The sequence below is a fragment of the Aythya fuligula genome, chromosome 17, assembly GCF_009819795.1.
Source record: "Aythya fuligula isolate bAytFul2 chromosome 17, bAytFul2.pri, whole genome shotgun sequence".
Classification (NCBI taxonomy): domain Eukaryota; kingdom Metazoa; phylum Chordata; class Aves; order Anseriformes; family Anatidae; genus Aythya; species Aythya fuligula.
The window spans coordinates 8453702-8472316 of record NC_045575.1 but is presented as its reverse complement, the minus strand read 5'-3'; the positions used below and the strand labels follow the sequence as shown (position 1 = coordinate 8472316).

At 43.9% G+C, this 18615-nt stretch overlaps 1 protein-coding gene across 10 annotated transcripts in view; it reads right to left on the bottom strand.

Moving 5' to 3' along the window:
* Positions 1-11913: 11913 nt before the first annotated feature.
* The window catches only part of DEPDC5 (DEP domain containing 5, GATOR1 subcomplex subunit), a 46559-nt gene continuing 39857 nt past the window's right edge, over positions 11914-18615 (bottom strand). For all 10 annotated transcript variants that reach the window (XM_032198901.1, XM_032198906.1, XM_032198911.1 and 7 more), the window contains 5 exons: positions 16921-17090; positions 15776-15947; positions 14629-14689; positions 13528-13610; positions 11914-12703 (listed from right to left, as the gene is read on the bottom strand). In XM_032198901.1, coding sequence (XP_032054792.1) covers positions 12408-12703; positions 13528-13610; positions 14629-14689; positions 15776-15947; positions 16921-17090 — 782 coding nt within the window. In that variant the 3' untranslated portion in view covers positions 11914-12407. The remainder of the gene's footprint in view (positions 12704-13527; positions 13611-14628; positions 14690-15775; positions 15948-16920; positions 17091-18615) is intronic.

The window sequence follows — 18615 nt, the reverse complement described above, 5'->3', positions numbered from 1 at the left end:
GACACGGGAGAGGAATGAAAGCTTCACCACATACGAACTTTAACGATGCAGTTGCTCACTGTGGAATTGCTCTTTAGGGCAGATGTACAGTGGCACAAGACTGTGAGAGGGGAAGGAATGTCAGTAGTGAAGGCTGTGTGCGTGAAGTGAGGCGGAGTAATCCATCTGTACAGGACATGGGTGTAAAAATGGCGAGCACAATCTGTGTGCAATTCGACCCTTCGTAATTCAGAGAAAAGCAACTGCCTTCCTTCTGCCCAAGACATTGGTTTCTATAAAAGCAAGTAAACAATGGAGGGCAAAAACAGGATGAACTAATTAAGAAGGGAATGATCACCTGGACAAGGGAGTTCTATTCATGAAGGGAAAGGAACATCTCCAAAATCTGTTAACTGTTTTTTGTAGTTGTTTTGTTTTACTGTCCTTTTAATTTTGATGGAATATATGACCCACAAAGAATTGAAAGTCATGTGTGGCACAGGGAGCGTACATTTGCACAGCTGTGGTTCAGACATGGAAACCACATGTTGTATATCCCTGCAACAAGCCCAGGGAATGCATCCTTGGGTGATCCTGTAAGAAACAGAGCATCCAGGAAGCCTGTGGAATGCCATAAAAACATTTACCCATTCAAGCTCCTCCTTTTCCTACAGCACACATTAAAATTTGCAAAAAAAAAAAATTGCTCTTCTGAATTCCTGAACTGAATAACTATTACAAAGGTTTGAAGATGTTGCCTTCTGACATCTGCAGGCATCACATGGTATCTTGTTTCCCATACCATATTACACCTAGTGTCATGTTTCTATGCAATCACAAAATCAGTGCCTAAATCCAAAATAGCAAGAGGAAAACACTAGCTACAGAGACTGCATACTCCGGAAATCTTAGAAAAGGCTCATTCATTATTAATGCCCAAAGCTTTCCTACTCATCTGGCTCCCATTATGGCTGGTAAAAAGGCCACTTTCCAAGATATGGATCTTTATATTGATGCTTTCAAAGGCTCAAAAGAGGTTCTGTTACTGCCCTGAGAGCTGCAGCCGCTTCCCATAATGAGGCCAGAAGAGATGGTCTCCTGCTTTTCAAAATCTCTTTCAAAAAGGTTTTCTCCAGCAGCTGACATTGCAGGAGAAACAGAAACGGATGCTAACTCATTGGTAGACCAATAGATTTGAAGCCAAAAAATAAACTTTACGAATAGCTTAAGCTACAGTTTAGATAGGGCTTTCTTGAGTAACAGTTAATTCATAGATGTGCTCCCATTCCCTTGAAAGCAGAACAATTCTAGTTTCTATTCTCTGCTGCCTTAAAAGCACCAAAAGAAGGCATAGTTTGAATTCACAGTGCTAGGTGAACCCTCCGTTGCTCAGAATTTAAATGATACTTTGGATCTACAAAGGTTGATTTGGCCATCACTGCAATGACGTGTTTAGTACAAATCAAGGTCTGATAAGCAATTCAAGTGGCAAAAGCAAAAAAAAAACCTCTTCTCCTAGCATCCCAGCATCTGCTGGATGGTACTCAGAGAATGCCAAGCTTACTGATTCCAAAGATATGCTTAGATCATGTACGTTTCATACAATATATGATGTGAGATTTCACATCTCCTGCGAGAATGCTACAGCAGGAAGGTGTGTGTGGCTGAGCTCCCTTCTCTGAACGTAGGTGTGTTCTCTTACCTGGCCTTGTCCCATGGCTTGGCTTTCTTCCATGCAGGGTGCAGAAACAGGTGGGCACTGAGGCTTGCCAGCCACAGTCTGATGGGAACTGTAAGAAAAAAAGATGATTTACAAATGCATTTGTATTTATGCCCTACTTACCACTTACTGCAGTCTGGCAGCAGGATAAGAGGGGCTGCTGACAAGACTATTCATTGAAAAGATAATGAGTTCTGTTGACTACAAACCTGTGTCATTTCTTCAGATTGTCACAGACTGAAAAAACAGATTGTGCAATGGGAGGACTAGCCTGACCAGGAGCAGTATACAGGACTGACATCTCCATTTGCAACTTGCCTTATGCCCCTAGAACACTCTGCATAAACAGAGAGATGTCTACCAAAATGTCTTTCTCCTGGAACATATTTTAAAAACACAGAGGTCCTCAGAGTCAAAACATCCAAAGGTAGCTTTAGACATAGCCACAACATTAGCTGTAATTCTACTATAGCTTTTCAAGGCCATCAGCCGACAGTCTGGGGACATGGCTTCCCCATCCACACATCCCCAGGGGCTCTGCCAACGTCTGAAAAGAGTCTGCAGGCACTGCGCCAAGTAGGAGACACTGGGTACTCGATGATGGGATGCCCTTCGTCACCAACTCCATATCTGTACTCCAACAACACTGCCCATACCACTGCCAGGAATACTCCAGGGTATGAACAGCCATACAAGCCCAAACCAAAGGAATCAACTAATAGAACTTGGGAAAAAAGTACAAGGAACAGGGCTGTTTCTTGTCAAGTTGCCCTTCCTTGGGATCCCCTCCAGGTTTCAGCAATCAGTCTCGGGATTCCTCTGCTGGAGGCTGCATTCATGCAATTACATTTACTAATGACAAACAGACTCAGCCCCTACCCCCACAAATTCCTCTCATCCTTTATCATTGCCCACTTACACTTTGACATGCACAACACCCTTAGCAACAAATTCTGTGATTTAATTAAGCAACATGCCAAAAAGTAGCCTCCTTTTGCACATTTGAAACTTGCTGCCTGCCAGTGTCACGCGCATGGGGTTATCTGGGGCGCAAGCCTAATGGCAGGAGATTCCTACTGTACTGAGCTGGCATTGCAAAGCACAGGAAGAATTGGTAAGCTGCAACAAACATCCCAGCACTGGTATTTTCTAAATCAATAAGATGGCTCATAAACGCAGTCTGTCTTGCTCTATAGAGTTCAGTGTGCTTTTCTGCTTGAAATGTGAGGCACAGGAGAGCCATATTCTGCACGAACCATTAGCCAGGCTACATTCCACCTGTCCCAACCAGAAGAATGAAGAGGATAAAACAACACTATCTGTAGAGGCGAGCATCTGTTTGGTGCCCCACAGGGCCCTCCAGTTCACTAGCTGGATCATACCCTCCTGTCAGGCAGCAGGAGCAGATGGAGACAGTCAGCTCCCAGCCTGGCTCCCCCTCACACTCCCACCTCACAGCCCTGCGGAGTGTGAGAGGTTTGGATACAGCCCAAGTGCGTAGGACCAACTGGAAAAAGCCCATAAAAGAAATAAACCAAAATTGGTCTAATAAGCTTTCAAGGCAAGTCCTTTCCAGGTGAGCACCTTTAAAACGAGACATGCAGATCAAGGTTCCTTTGGCTGACTTGCAGCTCCACCCTGGCACCTACAAAGCAGACTGATACAGGAAGCGACTATCACAGCAGAAGTCCACTCCAGATGGGTGACCCTGGATAAATAATTTCCTTCTCTCAGCTTTACTTTTATCACCAAAGCATGGATAGTTTCACTGCCCTGTCTTTCTAGGATAATACCACTCATCTGCCTCACAGATTAAGCTGTTGACTCCTTCTTAAGTCCCCAGATGAGTGATGCTCATTGCAACGTTGCTGCTAAAGATGACTCGGGTGACACAATACTCCTCTTTAATCCAGTAAGCCTGTTAGAGGGCACTGCCTGATAACAGAGGTGATCCTCACTCATTGCCTATCACTGCACAGTGATCTCACCCAAGACTTCCCACCCAAGGTCTGCTGGCTCTCTAGAGAGAAATTGCAAAAAGGCCCGGGTGAGATTGCAGCCTAAGCCTCACTCACTCCTGAAAAGATTTAAGGTCCATAGCATGCATGGTATTTTGGGGAGTTCAAGGTTCTGAGGGGAGATGGACCAGGCCACTAAACTAAGTAGGGTCTACAGAGTTCAAATAACTGTATCCTCACCAGAAGGTGTTGATGAAGCAGCAAGTCCTGCCCCTGCCAGGAATATGATAAAGGGTGTTATGGATTCCTGGCACAACTGACATACCCAACAAGGAGACATTCACCATAGATTTCTTCTAGTGGTGGAACATACTTTAAAAATAAACATGAGCTCACTCTAGAGTCAGAACATGCAATTTTACATCCAGCCAAAATATTGCCAGCAATTCCTCACTCATCTTTCATAATCCTTAGCCACAGTTTAAAACTGCAAATCCCAAAACACAGGCTGAGGTGGGCTCACAATACCTAGACCTGGGTTCACCCCAGCAATTCTGAGGAGGGAGTCTGACATGAATGTGAACAACTGTAGGCACCAAGCCAACTGGGAAACAGAGGTAAAAGGCAGAAATGTTTATAGCAGGGAACTAACTGGGAGGCAAAAAAATCTACTGATCTCTATCTCCAGTGAATCACTGCCTTCCCTTGTTGCTTTGACAAGCCACAAAGCCTCTCCCTGCCTCTGCTTCCTCATCTGCAAAGCTGGAATAAAACTGCTTCTTCTGCCTACCTCTTTGACACATTATTGACAGGGTCATGCTAACACAAATGCTGGACAGGGTCAAGCAGAAGGGTTACAAAATGGTACTACTACTCCTGATCTGTCTTGCAGATCAGCAGATTAAAGGAACTTTATAATGTCTGTTTTGCAGTGTTTATTTTTATGTAACATTATGGAAGTTGTGTAACACATGGAAGATGGCACGGATTTTTGTTGTTTTGCGTTCTGTGAATTTATCTCAAGTCCCAGAGAAAACCTGCTGTCTGAAACATTCGGTACAGGTGGAAAACAAAAAGGCAGAACAGTGCCTGTCTTTCTGTCTTCCAATTCGGAAAGCTTGCACTACGGAATAATCTTGTCATGAGGTTATGAAGCTACAAAAAACTATTTTAGGATTAAGTACAGGCCCTACCAACCCAGCCTGCAGGGTCAGCTCTCGCAGAGATCAGTATAAGTTATGATTTTCTGCCAAAAAGAAAAACAGGCAAATGGCTTAAATGCCAAACCTGCTTTAAAGATAGGGGTTTGTGATGCTGGCCCTGAATCTCCTTTGTACTAACCACGCTGTAAAACACACACACATTTATGCAGCATTTCCCATTTCCAGCACACAGATAAAAATATCTTTAGAATCTGATGAGGACAAGCAGAGAGTCAGGCCCCTGGAATGAGATGCATTACCACACTTTCTGCAGCCCTCTTTAATAGGGGAATCAGGACAAGGCTAGATTCACAACATCATTGTTAGTCCTGCCTTTGAGAAGCCCTGTGCTTTCCACTCCTTTACCTGTGGGGAAGAATAGCCTCCAGGGTCCCTAGCTGTCCTTCTCTAAGGGTGAAGCTTTCAACCTCTAAATCTGACTGCCGAATGATTCTTCCTGAACTGGCCTCAATAAAACCACCTTGAGGGATTCTGCTTAAGGGAGCTCTTACACCTGCTGAAATAAATGTTCGTATTAAAGACAATTACAGATAACATGACCTCAACCTCTGACCCAGCTAGTCCCCCCCTCTTTGCTGTGCATTCACCAGAGGTTGTGCGAATAGCAGTCACAGCACCTTCCACTCTGTAGACCTATAGCAAAAGCACATGTTATGTATCGTATCAAGGCCATTCTGAAGAACAGGGACAAGAAAAGAGATGGTGGGAATGCTGAACAAGACAGGATAGGAAGGAAACAGAGAGGGAGAGAGAAAAGCAGGAAGAAGAAAGGCAAGTGAGAAAGTGTTGCTGAAGATGAGCACCGTGCTTCCAGCATCTGCTCAGGCAATCAGCACTTGCCTCTGAAGAATTGTCAGGGGTTTAAAAACCCAGAAGCCTGTGAACTGACAAGGTGAGCAGACAGCACCTGAAGGGACCCTTCCAACGGAAAAGCTAAAAGGAGTCCACCTTGCTGGAAAAGCACTATCTAAAGAAGGAGTTACAGTCTTAGCAAGATAGTAGGCAAGAATGTCTGGTTCAGCACCTTAAATCAACAGGTTTCCTATGCTATTATGGGAGCTGAAGATACGCCCTCCTGCCATTTGTCATGATGTGGGAAAGCCATGTAATTGAACAAGCATGTTTCCAGCAAAGGGAAGAGAAGCCTGAAAAAACTCTTAAGGGCCATAATCTGGGTTAATTTTTACTAACCTTCTACATTTGGGGTCCACATGGAGCTGGAGACTCCTGTGGTGCTGGAAGGGGCCTGCCACATGGCCAGATGTTCACCTGGGAAGATAAGGGACCCACAAGAGCACACCACAAAGTTATCCAGCTGGGGGCCAGCGTCAATACTGCTTGCTGCTTCTCTGGGCTGAAAGACGGCAGAGTTAAAGCAGGTTCCTGGTTCCAGCACAGCCTCACTGAAAAAAGCTACAGGTTGTTCAGTGATGTGAGTCGTCAATGCCTTGCTTGTCCTTGGTTCGCACAGTGCACTGCTCTGAATAAAGCTGTAGTAATGGAGGAAACACATTAGCCATACATTTTGCTTTTCAAAGAGTGGAGACACCCCAGCTCAACCTTTGACTCCTGCCCTTGGCAGGTGGGAGATTAACTACGAGATGCTCCACCTGCCTGAAACTGTGCATGGACCATTCCCATCAAGACTCCCTAAATAATGTCCCCTGAGAACTGAAATGGAAGTCAGTTCCATGACAAAGTTTAAGGGATGCTTCATCTCTGAACTGTTATTGTAAAGACTTTTTCATACATCACCTGGATTCCAGCATCTTTAAGTACATTCCTTCTGGAGACTTATCCATGCCTGTAGCTGCCTGTTCCCACCCTGGGTCACAGGGCATGACGTTTATCTCTGTCTGCTCAGAGCCAATGCCTACATAAGATCCACCTGAAAAACACAAGCCAGGCAGGCAAAGGAACGCTAACAGTTACTCCAAAAAGCAATTAAATAACAGTCTAATTTGCAAAATGCAGCAAGGCCCTCTTTTTCCCTATGACTGAAGTTTGGTCAAACTTTTGTGAAGGGGCACAGAAATACTGGGTTTTACAGGAGTGGACTGCAGCTCAGAGTGACCTATTTGTATTGTAATAATCCCCTTCATGTTCTGGGAAAAAGTTTATGAGCTATTATTGTGTTCCTTTAAGCCACTGGTATTTGTTGGCTTTGAAAGGCACTCTGCATCCAATCCAGCATTGGGAAGGCTACAAGACAGACAGAAACAATGTGAAAATGGCCAGGCAGGCAGAAGGCAAGGTGTTGCAGCTGTGATGCACTGGATCCCTGCTATATGTAGAAAAAAGCAGGTGTCAACATCATTACATGAACACACTAGCATCTCTTTCATCCTCTTCAACAGACAGTAGTAAATGCTGCTAACAGTAGTGATCACTGAGATCAAAGACAAAACAGCAAGTTGTGAATTATTGCTAGTCAGTCACTAAAACAACAATGTGACCAATACACAGAGTGCAATCATTTTGGTCCCAGATCAATCTGCAAATTCAAGTCCTGATCCCAGAGGCTGAGAGCTAAAACCTACTGCCTGACATGTATTTGCTTTCATTTGCTGCCCCTTCTGAGAATGGCATATCTTTTCACCTGCCCTCGCGCAAGCCTTGTCAAAGCTCGCTCCTCCTACAGAGTGACAGCCTCGAGCCAAGAGATGAGGCACTCCACTGAAGCAGAGTTCTCCAGTGGCCACTTGATACCTCAGTATATAGATGCTGCTTCTGCAGAAGGAAAATCCTTCTCTTCCTGAAGAAGTTAAAAATTGTTTTTCAGCTTTCTGGGCCACATCCCAAGCCCATTAAGAAGAGACAAACCTGCAGTTTGTGGAGTGTAGGATCCTCTACTCTGCTGATCCTTTGCATGGTGCATCAAGGTCCCCTCAGGGCACAAGTAGTTAAGCTTTTCCTCACGACAGATGCGGGATTTTTGACGTCGTCGATAATTTGCAAACCAGTTATAGACCTGAGCTGGCTGCAGGTTCATGTCCTGAGCTAATCCCTCCTGCAAACCCAGGTGTAGGGGGGAATCAAGAAAAAAAAGGAACAAACCACATCCAAATAACAAGACCTTTCCCTTCAGTTCCAAAGACAGACAGACAAAAGAGCTTTCAAACCCACTGGAGACATTTGTTCTCTAGGTCTCCAATAAGTCTATGTGGATGCCATTAAGGAGGCTGATTTATAAACTCAAAAGAGTTGCTGGAAAACAGATTTCACCCTGTTTCCCTAGACAATCTGTTTGTTAAAGGAAACCATTTACTGTTATTTTATATTACTATATTTAAACACGCAACATACTGCATAAAACCTCAGCAAAGTATGCTCTTTCTACAGAATGACAGCTTCACATCACTTGCACGACACTAATGGCATAAACATTAATGCATTTACCACATTAAGTAGTTTTCACAAACCCTGAGCAGCATAAACATCTGCAACACATTCACAGAACTAAAATGTGCTGTATTAAACTACTTGTTAAATAATGAGATGACATAAATGAAGAATATATTGGCAAATTAACATACAAGTTATTATCATAACCTGCACTATTAAGTCCTAGAAGGTCAATCTCATTATGCTCCCAGTTCATATTTATATTTTTTAATGAAAATTTGGAAGTTGTTGCTGCTTTGTGAAAAGGGTATGAAATAAACTATCTTCACATTGCAGAACTATTCACCAGCTCATCCCGCATCATGTAAGAAGGGTATTGGAATAATTGAGCACCACAGGAGCAGACATTAAAGACTAAAGCTTTTACATTGCAAAACAGTAACAAACAAGGGTTACTGAATAAATTCACAGGTCACTTGAATTATAACTCTGTCCCTGTTCAGATAAGGTAGGTAACTGCATACATTAACAGTGCCTTTTTTTTTTTTTTTTTCTGTCTTCAAATTCTATGAGCTTAATGTGATAAATCAGTACAAAATATATTCTGGTGAGCAAAATGCAATTGCGTATAGGCTACAACCCAGTCAAATCAGAACTATATATCACTATAATATAGCCCTTTTGAATGATCAATATTTCACTGCCTACGTTCAGTCAGTACAAGATTAGACCTGCTAAAAAGCCCAGCAAAGAACTTATATCCCCTAATTTTTTTGTCCAAGGCAAGCAAAGTTACTTAGCATTAACTTAATTTGCTATTTTTAATTTTTATTATTATTATTACTAATTTTTTTTAAGTAAACCTTTAGGGAAAGATCAAATATTGAGAATTCCAGCCCCACTGGGCTTCTGAAAACAGATCTAGAATGAAATCAGCCATAGACCCCTGATCACAGAATGCTGTTTTTCTGTGACAAGGACACTTGTCTGGAAGAAGCATATCCTTACCCGTTGTTTCTTGTTTGGATTTGTTGTCACCTCTGCAGCAAATTTGTACAGTTGCTGGCGTACTTCACTGGAATAGTTTCGATTTTTCAAGCCCTCAGGACAAAGGGAAATAGGTGGAGGATTCCTGTGCACAAGAGAGAGGGAAATAAGGATTCCTGTACATACGAGAAAACAGGACCAGGAAGGACCCCAAAAGATTCATTCATATTCAAGGGAAATATTCTTACATTGCCCCATGAGGTCAAAACCCCAGGAAAAACCCAGCTCCCAGATGCAGTCATTTTGAGATGTGCAGCCTCTGAATCTCTACTATCTGCACATAAATATTACAGCAGAGAAGAAAAACTTTGCTTTCTCCTATGCCATGGTACCTCTTTCTGCAACGAAATTTCTGCAGTGGTGTCAGAAAATCTCTGTGGTGTTTCTCCATAACCCTATGGTAGTGAATCTCATGCCAAAGTTGCACCAGCTCCTCCTTCTCTTCTGCCCTGCAACGCTAAATCGGAATGGTATGTTACAAGCCTCTATCACAGTAGTCAGAACAAAATCCTGCTTTCACAAACTACAACCCAGTTACTTTCTTCCCCTCGACTGTTTAATAGTAACTGCCTGTAGCAGAGGCCTTACCCTGGGTTTCAGATCAACCCGTCCACACGCAACACCTTCCACTACTGGACACCAGCTGAAAATGCTCCACACGCTGCAGATTGGGAACCTCTGTTCAATTCTAACAGTTCTAAACCCTATTTTTCTGACACTGTTTTTTGTTTCCATGAAGCTAGGAAGAACACATCCCTACCTCCAGGAGCCTGCAGGCTGTGTCATGCTGCCCATTACGGATGTGAACAAACACACAAGCTCGGACAACGTGGATGTTAGTGAGAAAATGCATCTTTTGTTTGCATCTCATCACGGCCCCAACCAGCTTCTCCAGATTAGGGAACGAGCTCTGGAGGTCCCGGCAAAGCTGTCCCGCTAGATCCAGCAGCTTGGTGGGTGGGGGATCCTTGTGTTTGTTCCTGCTTAACATGGCCATGAACCGCTTCATCCTGACGTCCTGCTGGAAACCTTTTCTATGCAATGCAGAAAACTGTGGGTAAATAAAAACTATTATCTCTTATTTTTAGCTCCTATGGTCTGCATTAAAAAAAAAAAATATACACAACGGAAATAAAACAACAAAACCCTCTTGGACGCCAGTACAGGAGGGCTGTAGGAAGCCAGACTCTAGGCTGCGCCTGCTCAGCTCTTGCTTATTGTCAGGGGCCCTGGGGTGCTGGGGGTGCTGTTGGCTCTCCACTGCCCCCAGGTCCCTGCTCTGATCCCCCTTCTCAAATCCGGCTCCCCCCATCCAAGCTGCTGAACGGGGAACACAAACTGCTACAGCTGAAGCCCGGACCCATTCTAGGGAAACAAAGCAGGGTGTTTTCCAAAACAGGGCCAGGCAGCAAAGCACAGCCTAACTCCGACCATCGAGGCTGCTTTCACCCCGTTTTCCTGAGGGAAAGGAGACCGGCACGAAGCCCCCCCCCGTGCCCCCATCCTCTGGGCCAGGGGGGTAAAGCTGTTAAGTACCTGCGAGCTCGAGGAGCAGGGCGAGGAGCAGGGCCACCCCCGCGCCCTCCCGAGGTGGTGGGGAGCAAGTGGAGGCCTGTGCCTCCCGCTGCAAGGCACCGGGGCCCCTACCTGCAGGCCGGGCCCGAGGAGCCTCCCCTGCCGCCAGCCTCCCCCCCACAGGCAGCTGGAGGCTCACCTGGGACGGGGAGAGCCTCCGGGACCCCACTGACCTCGAGGGCCCCAGGCACGGTCTCCCCCTCCACCTCCCTCTCCCCCACAGCACTCGCTTTGACAAGCCCACGGCTGCCCGCACAGCTACGTGTTCATGGGGAAGCGGGGGTAGAATAGAGGGCAGCAAGATATGTTTACAGGAGGGTTTCTCTTTTTTCCTTTTTCCTTTTATTTATTTATTTTTAAGATGTTAATGGGGCTCAGACGTGCCCTGATAATTTTCACACACTTAAAGGAACTGAAAGAGGAATGCAACTCAAACCCATCTTTTCTAGGTGGGTCCCATCTAATAACAGATGAGTCATTCTGTGAGATGAGCCAAAACTGAAGCAGCCATGATTTTCCTTGAATCAGGTCTGAACAGCAGTGTGAATGTGCCAGCCCTCTGCTGACTCCGCTACAGCGAGCACAGCCAGGAGCACAGCCAGCAGCAACCACTGTGCAGCAGGAATCAACCACCACCCACGCACCGTGCTGCCAGCCACAGGTCCCAAACCCACCCCCAATTCACATTTCAATATCTGGCTCCACGGGATGTATGCTACCTTTCTTTGCAAAGGCAAAGACTGCATACTTGAGTTCAGGCATCTGCATTTTGCTGCATACAGACATCTTAAAAAAAAATCTGAACCCCCCTTTTCCTCCACTCAGCTGCCTGTGAATTCTCCTTTGGCTCCGATGCCAGCCTAGCAGGCTGGTAACTGGCTTCTTGCTCCTGCTGCGTGACACCGTTTTACATCCTGCGCTGGAGAGGATGAAGTCCCACCACCGGACTCTGAGCATTTCATTATCATGCAGGACTTAAGAAGCAGTATTTCCTTTTGGTGATGTTCTCCTTTACTCCCCAGTTCTCTCCTGCTGTCTAGAGTTACAACAAAACATCAGGTCACTTGGGTTTCTGTATTTTTACTTATTTACATGTATGAAACTTAACAGGCATCTCTTCACATTTTATCATACATATTCATACAACCAGGTACACCTCAAAAGGGAAAGATAGAGACTGCTGTCAGGCACGGCAGATGCAAACAACACCCATCATTTCCAGTGATGACAAGCTGCTACCACCACACGGTGCTGAACCTAACTGCCCTTGAAAACCATTTGCACTCTCCCTGCTCTAACGGAAGTTTTGGCAATCAAAGACAGCAGCTACTTGATACCAAGCTGAGGTCAGGTGATAGGTACTGGCAAGCCAAGAGCTCAGGTTACTTTTTCCAAGGGCCTAATCAAATTCTGTTGAATATCAACAGCAATATTGATCAGGTCCCCTTGGAGCCTCAAAATGAATCCAACAGAGAGGCTCTTTTCCAGTCATTCTCCCCCTCTACTTCCTTGCCACAAGGTAAAGCTTCTAGCTGTCTCCTTAAGAGATACAACCCTATTTCACGGAGCACTAGCGTGCATCTTATCTAGGCAGTCAGTCCAGAACAACACAAGCCGGCTGTCTTTGTTCCAGCAAAAATCTGTAAAGTCTTTCAGCAACCGATCAGCAAATTTCTCGTCCCCAGTGGCACTGGACCGCCACGTTTTTGTCAGCATGGTGTTGTAGGCCCAGTTGTAGCCAATGCGCTCTTCACAAAACATGTTCTGGTTGGTGGAGCTAGTGGAGTTGCGCCGGCGTCGCTGCTGCCCACAAGAAAACTTCCGCTTTGAATATGGCAGCTGCAGAAACACCGTCCCTGAAGGAAACAGACAGGACTTTAGCCTTAAGCAGACCTGAGTCCCTATAACTGGTAGCTGATACTACATTCTGAAAAGGAAAATGGATTGAGTTCCCTGCCATTGCCTTTTAGCAAGATAAAATGGAATATATTTTTCCTTTCACATGCTATTTCTTCCTGCAAATTACAGCAGTGGGAAAGAGCACTTAGTCTTGCCTTTCTCTTGGTAGAAGGGAACGAAGCAAAGGGGTATGCTCTGATCCATCTTTCTAACCTTACATCAATTCCCATTCTCTCCTGTAATCTTCCAGATGCTCTTTTCTCATCATTGCCTTCATATCACAGCAACACCTCTGGATGTAGTTATTTTAATGTAATATGCTATGCATGTAGTTCAGTTAAAAGTGCTGACAGAAAACCAACATTTATGAAGAAAAATTACGTGAGCAAGTGGATCCATTGCCTGACCTTAAGCTCAAGAGCACAGCACTGCCTTCTCCCATTCTCTTTCCCTACCAGCTGCTAGATGCTGGATGCACATTTGTTTATACTGCAGTTGGAATAAACTGACTTATTATTTCTCCATCTCCTGGACATATAAAGTTTCAGGGACACCATAAAGCAAGATTTCAAACCAGTGCCATTCATTAGCAGCAACACTTTGTGCTTTCATACCATCTTGCCAGTTTTCTGGTTTGTGTTGGCTGATACAGCTACTTGTCTTCTGACTAGGGACGTAATGAGGACAAACGTCACTGACAAAACACAAAGTGCATGTAAAATGGTTCTTTTGTTTATAACAGCCTCCTCCTCACCCCCGCCGCCTGCCAAGTATTGCTCACCTGTGACATGAATATACTGGGGCTTGTTCTCAGCTGGAAAGTTGAATGCAGAAGCCGAGTATTTATCTTGCACAAATCCGAATCTGAAGAAACAAACACCAAGGCAATAAAAAAAAAATAAAATAACGAGAGCCACTCCAGCTATAATTCCTTCAGCCAAAGGCAGGGGCACAAAAGAAAGTTTTACAGCATTTCCCCTCTTGAGGAGGAAAGAAGAAAGAGAACTGAGCCTTTCCAAACGTTCTCTGCCTCTGATAGGTACAATGTGAAAACTTGTAACTCCACAACTGTCCTAATGGGGGTCAGAAACAAGAGCCTGTAGCTCACTTGGGGAGGGTATTGAGCAGTCTCTGGCAAAATGAAACAGCTGCACAAAAACAGGGGAAGAGCAATAGTCAAGAAAGATGTTCCTTGGATATATCTCAAACTGTAACATCATTTTGTTCATGCTGGAAAACATTACATACAGAACTTTGAGCAGCTCACCTGACAGTTCTTTGCTATTTGGAGAATATTTCTTCCTCTCCTGCTTTCTAAGCTAATGAATTCATACTTCCAAACTAAACTCCGTTACAAAATGCAGTCTCTCTATCATGAAAAAGACCCTGGTAGCAACACTGTGAAACAAACTGGCAGTTCAAGCACAGTGGGTTACGGCTAGACAGTGCTGAAAGCTTGCCATAATTCCTTTTTCGTTGTGCTCAACCTTCTGTGTACAGCTCATATCCCAGTCTTTTGTCAGTTATTGGGCATCATCTAGTTCAAGACTACATCAAACACACATGAAGAAATTAACTGTCCTATTTGCAGTCTATCTGCTTTTAACTTAGAAGAATAGGGCACTTTTCAAAGCCAACGTCCTCCATAAGACTAGAGATGGTCTGCTGGTGACAGGCTGAAACCATATATGCCTGTCTCCTGTACCTACAGGGGCCCTTCCAGACAGTCTAGTTACATTTTAATCTAATAACTGGCAAGCAGACTGCAGAGAGGCAGACTGTATAGAGCCCAGGTGACCCAGGAGTGACAGTTCAGCGTAGATCCTCATCCTATCTTATCCAAGGAGAGAGGAACCTTTCAGTCATTCTGCTCCATACATACCTGTATGCTATTGCTTCCTGGAGAAGGTGCATACGATCCCAGTATGTCTCTGGTTCAAAGCCTGAAGCAAAAGATAACAGTTACCTCGTAAAGCCACTTCATTTCTTTCTTTTTCAAAACCTGTTTTCTTCAAAAACACCTTAGTGCACTTTGTATTTGCTAGCAATTTTTTAGTTTGACTTGTTTTCTGCTAGCTGTCCCTTGAATGCCTGCTTCTTAGAGATATGTCTTATATATACCAATAGCAGTTTTATCCCTGAAATTAGCTTTTGTATCTCTAGAGATGAAGGAAAGGAGCTTAATGGGAGTTCCACAGGAGGGGGCAAAGAAGGCAAATGGGGTGCTGTGCATCACCACAAAGTGCACTGAAAATGCTTCAGTGAGGCTACAGTGACCTCACAGCACGTGGATTTGTCACTGCTTGTTGTTGTTTTGTTTTACATCTACACCTGGACATTGGGTTATGAAAATAAAGAATTAAAGGGTTAATGAAAATGAATAAAATAATCTTTTTTTTAATCCTTTTACTGATTGTTTCTTCTCACAGTGCTCTCTGATCTTTGAGCTCCCACCTGAGACTTACCACAACAGCATCACACAGAAGGGCGAGGTCACATTGCAGAAAAGGAGATTGCAGTTTCTAGCTCTTAATCTCATGTGCAAACACTCTTACCACGAATGTAACCATAGCAACAGTAAAGAGGATGGTGGTTGTGAAAGCCTAATCTCACCGAGGAGAATAAACAAATGCAGGGTACAAATGCAGAGCAGCTCTGGCCAGTGTCTACCAGCAAAATGCACTTTCACAGTATAACATCATATCAAACAGAACAACTAACTACTTGCTACAGGCTAGTGAAGGCTATGCAACATTATGGCAACACTGACCACTGGGGAGGCAACCTTTCCTGTGCCTTCCAACTTCTTGCTGGCAATTTCATACACTGTTACACGCTGATTAGCCTGCCCGCACAGCTTCCTTTGAGTACCACTTTCCTGAGAACGGCTCTTAAAATGTAAAAACAGGCCCTTCCTCCAGCTCATGCACATCTGGTAAAGGAGGTTCTTCATGTCAGATATCTGCCAGGAAATATACTTGCAGGAAAAGCACATCAAGGGGCAAACCCAAGAAACAAATATTTCTTACCATCAAACAAATGCTCGCTACCCTCCTTCAACAAGCAGCTAACATTGAGTGGGATGAACAACTGAGCTCGAAGTGGGTCTCCATACAAGTAACTGGGCAACGCAAATGGGCCTTCCAAGACTGGGACTAGCAAGAAACCACAGGATGTGGCTTTACGATGCCAGCCCTGAACCTGAGAAAAAGATTCAAACAGTGAATCATACAACATATGTCAAACTGAAGAAGGGCACTTATGTGCATAGGAGCAACTCATTCCCCAAGAATAGATCAGACATGCTCAATTCTCCACAGGCTCAGCTTGCTTTGCATGGCAGGCACACAAGCGTCCTTGTAAGCAAAGCAGTACAAGCACAAGACATCAGGCTTTCCTTTTTTAAGTGCCACATCAATCAGAAAGCACTTTAAAATAGGACATTTTTCAGGAACTGATTCAGCCTACTTATCATCAGTGGCTAAGCACTGCTGCTTTACTGGAACAGTGCAATAGATTTTAAATAAAAGCAGAAACAACCTCCCAGTGCTATTTGGCTGGGTAGGGTAAAACCTGACATTAGATAGTTTGAGTTTTACAGAAGATAAAAAAGGAAAAACAAAAACAACTAAAAATGAAACAAAAAAGGTGACAACAACTGCTTCCATTTTCAATTCAAAATGTTTTCAGGAAGCTAAAAAAAAAAAAAAAAAAAAAAAAGCTAGAAGGCACTGCTGCAGAGGAGAACATATTGCCTGGAAAAGCCCTGTCATAAAAGCAATTCCACTGAATTTCAAATTGTTGAGGTTTGGGGTGAGGAGGAGTGTGGTACAAAACAAATTCCTTTCCAAAAACTTAGGTTTGCCTAATTGGCACATAAATACCACCTCCGCCTGTATTGACCTCTGCACAGCGCTAATCAAGGCCACTGAAAGCAGAACACCATCCTGCAGACACAAGGACTACAGATCGCATGAGAAATGCTGATCAGATGCAGCAATGCCAAGGACCGTCAGTAAAATTACCTACAGAAACGATGGCAGATCCATCCCACCATCTCTCTCCCCCCTAATACTTCCAACATCAGCTTCACATAACAACGTCCCCAGTGGTATAAGGGATATGAAGGCCCAAATGGCATTGCTGTGGCAACCCAGGATACAAGGACTCTTACCATCTCAAAAAGAACAGCTGCAGTCACTGCCATCCAGTGTAACTTGATTTCAAAGGCAGCGTTCAAGGAGAAATTGCCGTGGTAATAACAACTGCACCACTCCAAACGGTCAGTGCGGTTATTCACATCCACATCAAGCGTCACTGTCCGCTGTTCAGGCACCGTGGCAGCTATGCAGCCAAGGGATAGGGGTACATTTAAAAGATGCGTTCAAGAGAAGGTGGGAGATGGTATAAAACAAACAAACAAGGTAAACAAGCTATTTGACATGAATTTGTCCTCCCATTCCTCCCCATATGCTTTTGGGCTAGCAGAATAGTCCCAGAATGCTGCTCTTCTAGATCAAAGAAGATGAAAAAAATTGAAGGATTACTCAAATCAGGGGTCTGTGTCATAGAATTACATTCCCAAGAAGTCAAAAGACATCTCAACTGCAATAAAGAGACAGAGCCAAGAGTCAAGTAGCTAATCAATAAGCAACTGGTGGCGTAAATAAGAATGTCTAGGCAACACCATCTCCTTCATACCCACATTTTGGCTTCTGTATTTCTGTGTGCCCCCACCAGAAATCACAACAGGGTGCTGTCAACCAGGGCAGGAGCATTCCAGGACTTTCCATAGGTATAGAAGATTAGAAATTCAACTTCTTGTTTCTTTAATCCCATATCAATATCCCGTGTTACCGCACTGGTAAAACTGCATATCCAACAGTTTTTCTAAAAGCAAGAGAAGTCAGCCAAGACTCATGCAGCAGTGTTAGAGTCACTGCAATACTTTCTGTTGCTTTGCAGCAAGTGCTGGGATAGTGCCCAAGATCCAGCTCCCTTTGCGCCCTACACCCCAGCACCTCAGTGAAAGAAAATCTCAGGTATCAGGCAAAAAGAGTAACAAAAGCAAAGGAAGTGGAAGTGACCTGTCTGGCGTCATACAGCGTAATGCAAGGTCAGGGACAGAATGCACATGTCCTGACTTTTAGTCCTGCTACGAACCATTGTCGTCACATTTAACTTTTCTTCATATAAGAGAATAATTTAATATTTCTATAATACTAAAAACTGCCAGAAAACAAAGGGCAGCAATACAACTATTGAAAAAACTTTGCTTATTTATATATTTTTTTAAATCTACACATGACAGATGGACATTGCTATTTCTTACTTAAATAGACACAGATGTGCACCCTTTTATATGGTGTGCTTTTAAATGACTGTATCATTGAATTGCTTAATGGCATTAAAAATGGTTGAAGTTCTTCCTCAAGGTAGATGGATCTATGGCACCTTGTCTGGAGACAGTTTTCAAGGTTAAAAGCAAATCTTTATATTGTCATTACTGCAGCTTAGAAGAAAAAAATCCCCAAAAGAGTAAGTAAAACGGAAGAACGTCACTCAGTTTTGTTTTTTAAAAAGTTCCCATTTGTCTTTGGGAAATTTATCATTTCTGAGTTTGTCTGATACAGTCAGACAGACCAGCATCTCGTGATTCTCTTCTTCTTGCCCCTTTTCAGTGGGTTATCAATGCGAAATAGAAGATCACAGTGCCAGTTCTGTAATGAAGTATGATACCCATTTTGAGATGTTGGAAAGCAACATCCCAAAAGCTGTAAAGCAAAAGCAGCTTAGTCAGGTAGATGGCAGTCATTAGCTAAAAGGTCAGTGATAAAACCACAGTCCAGTGTGTCTGAACTAGCACACT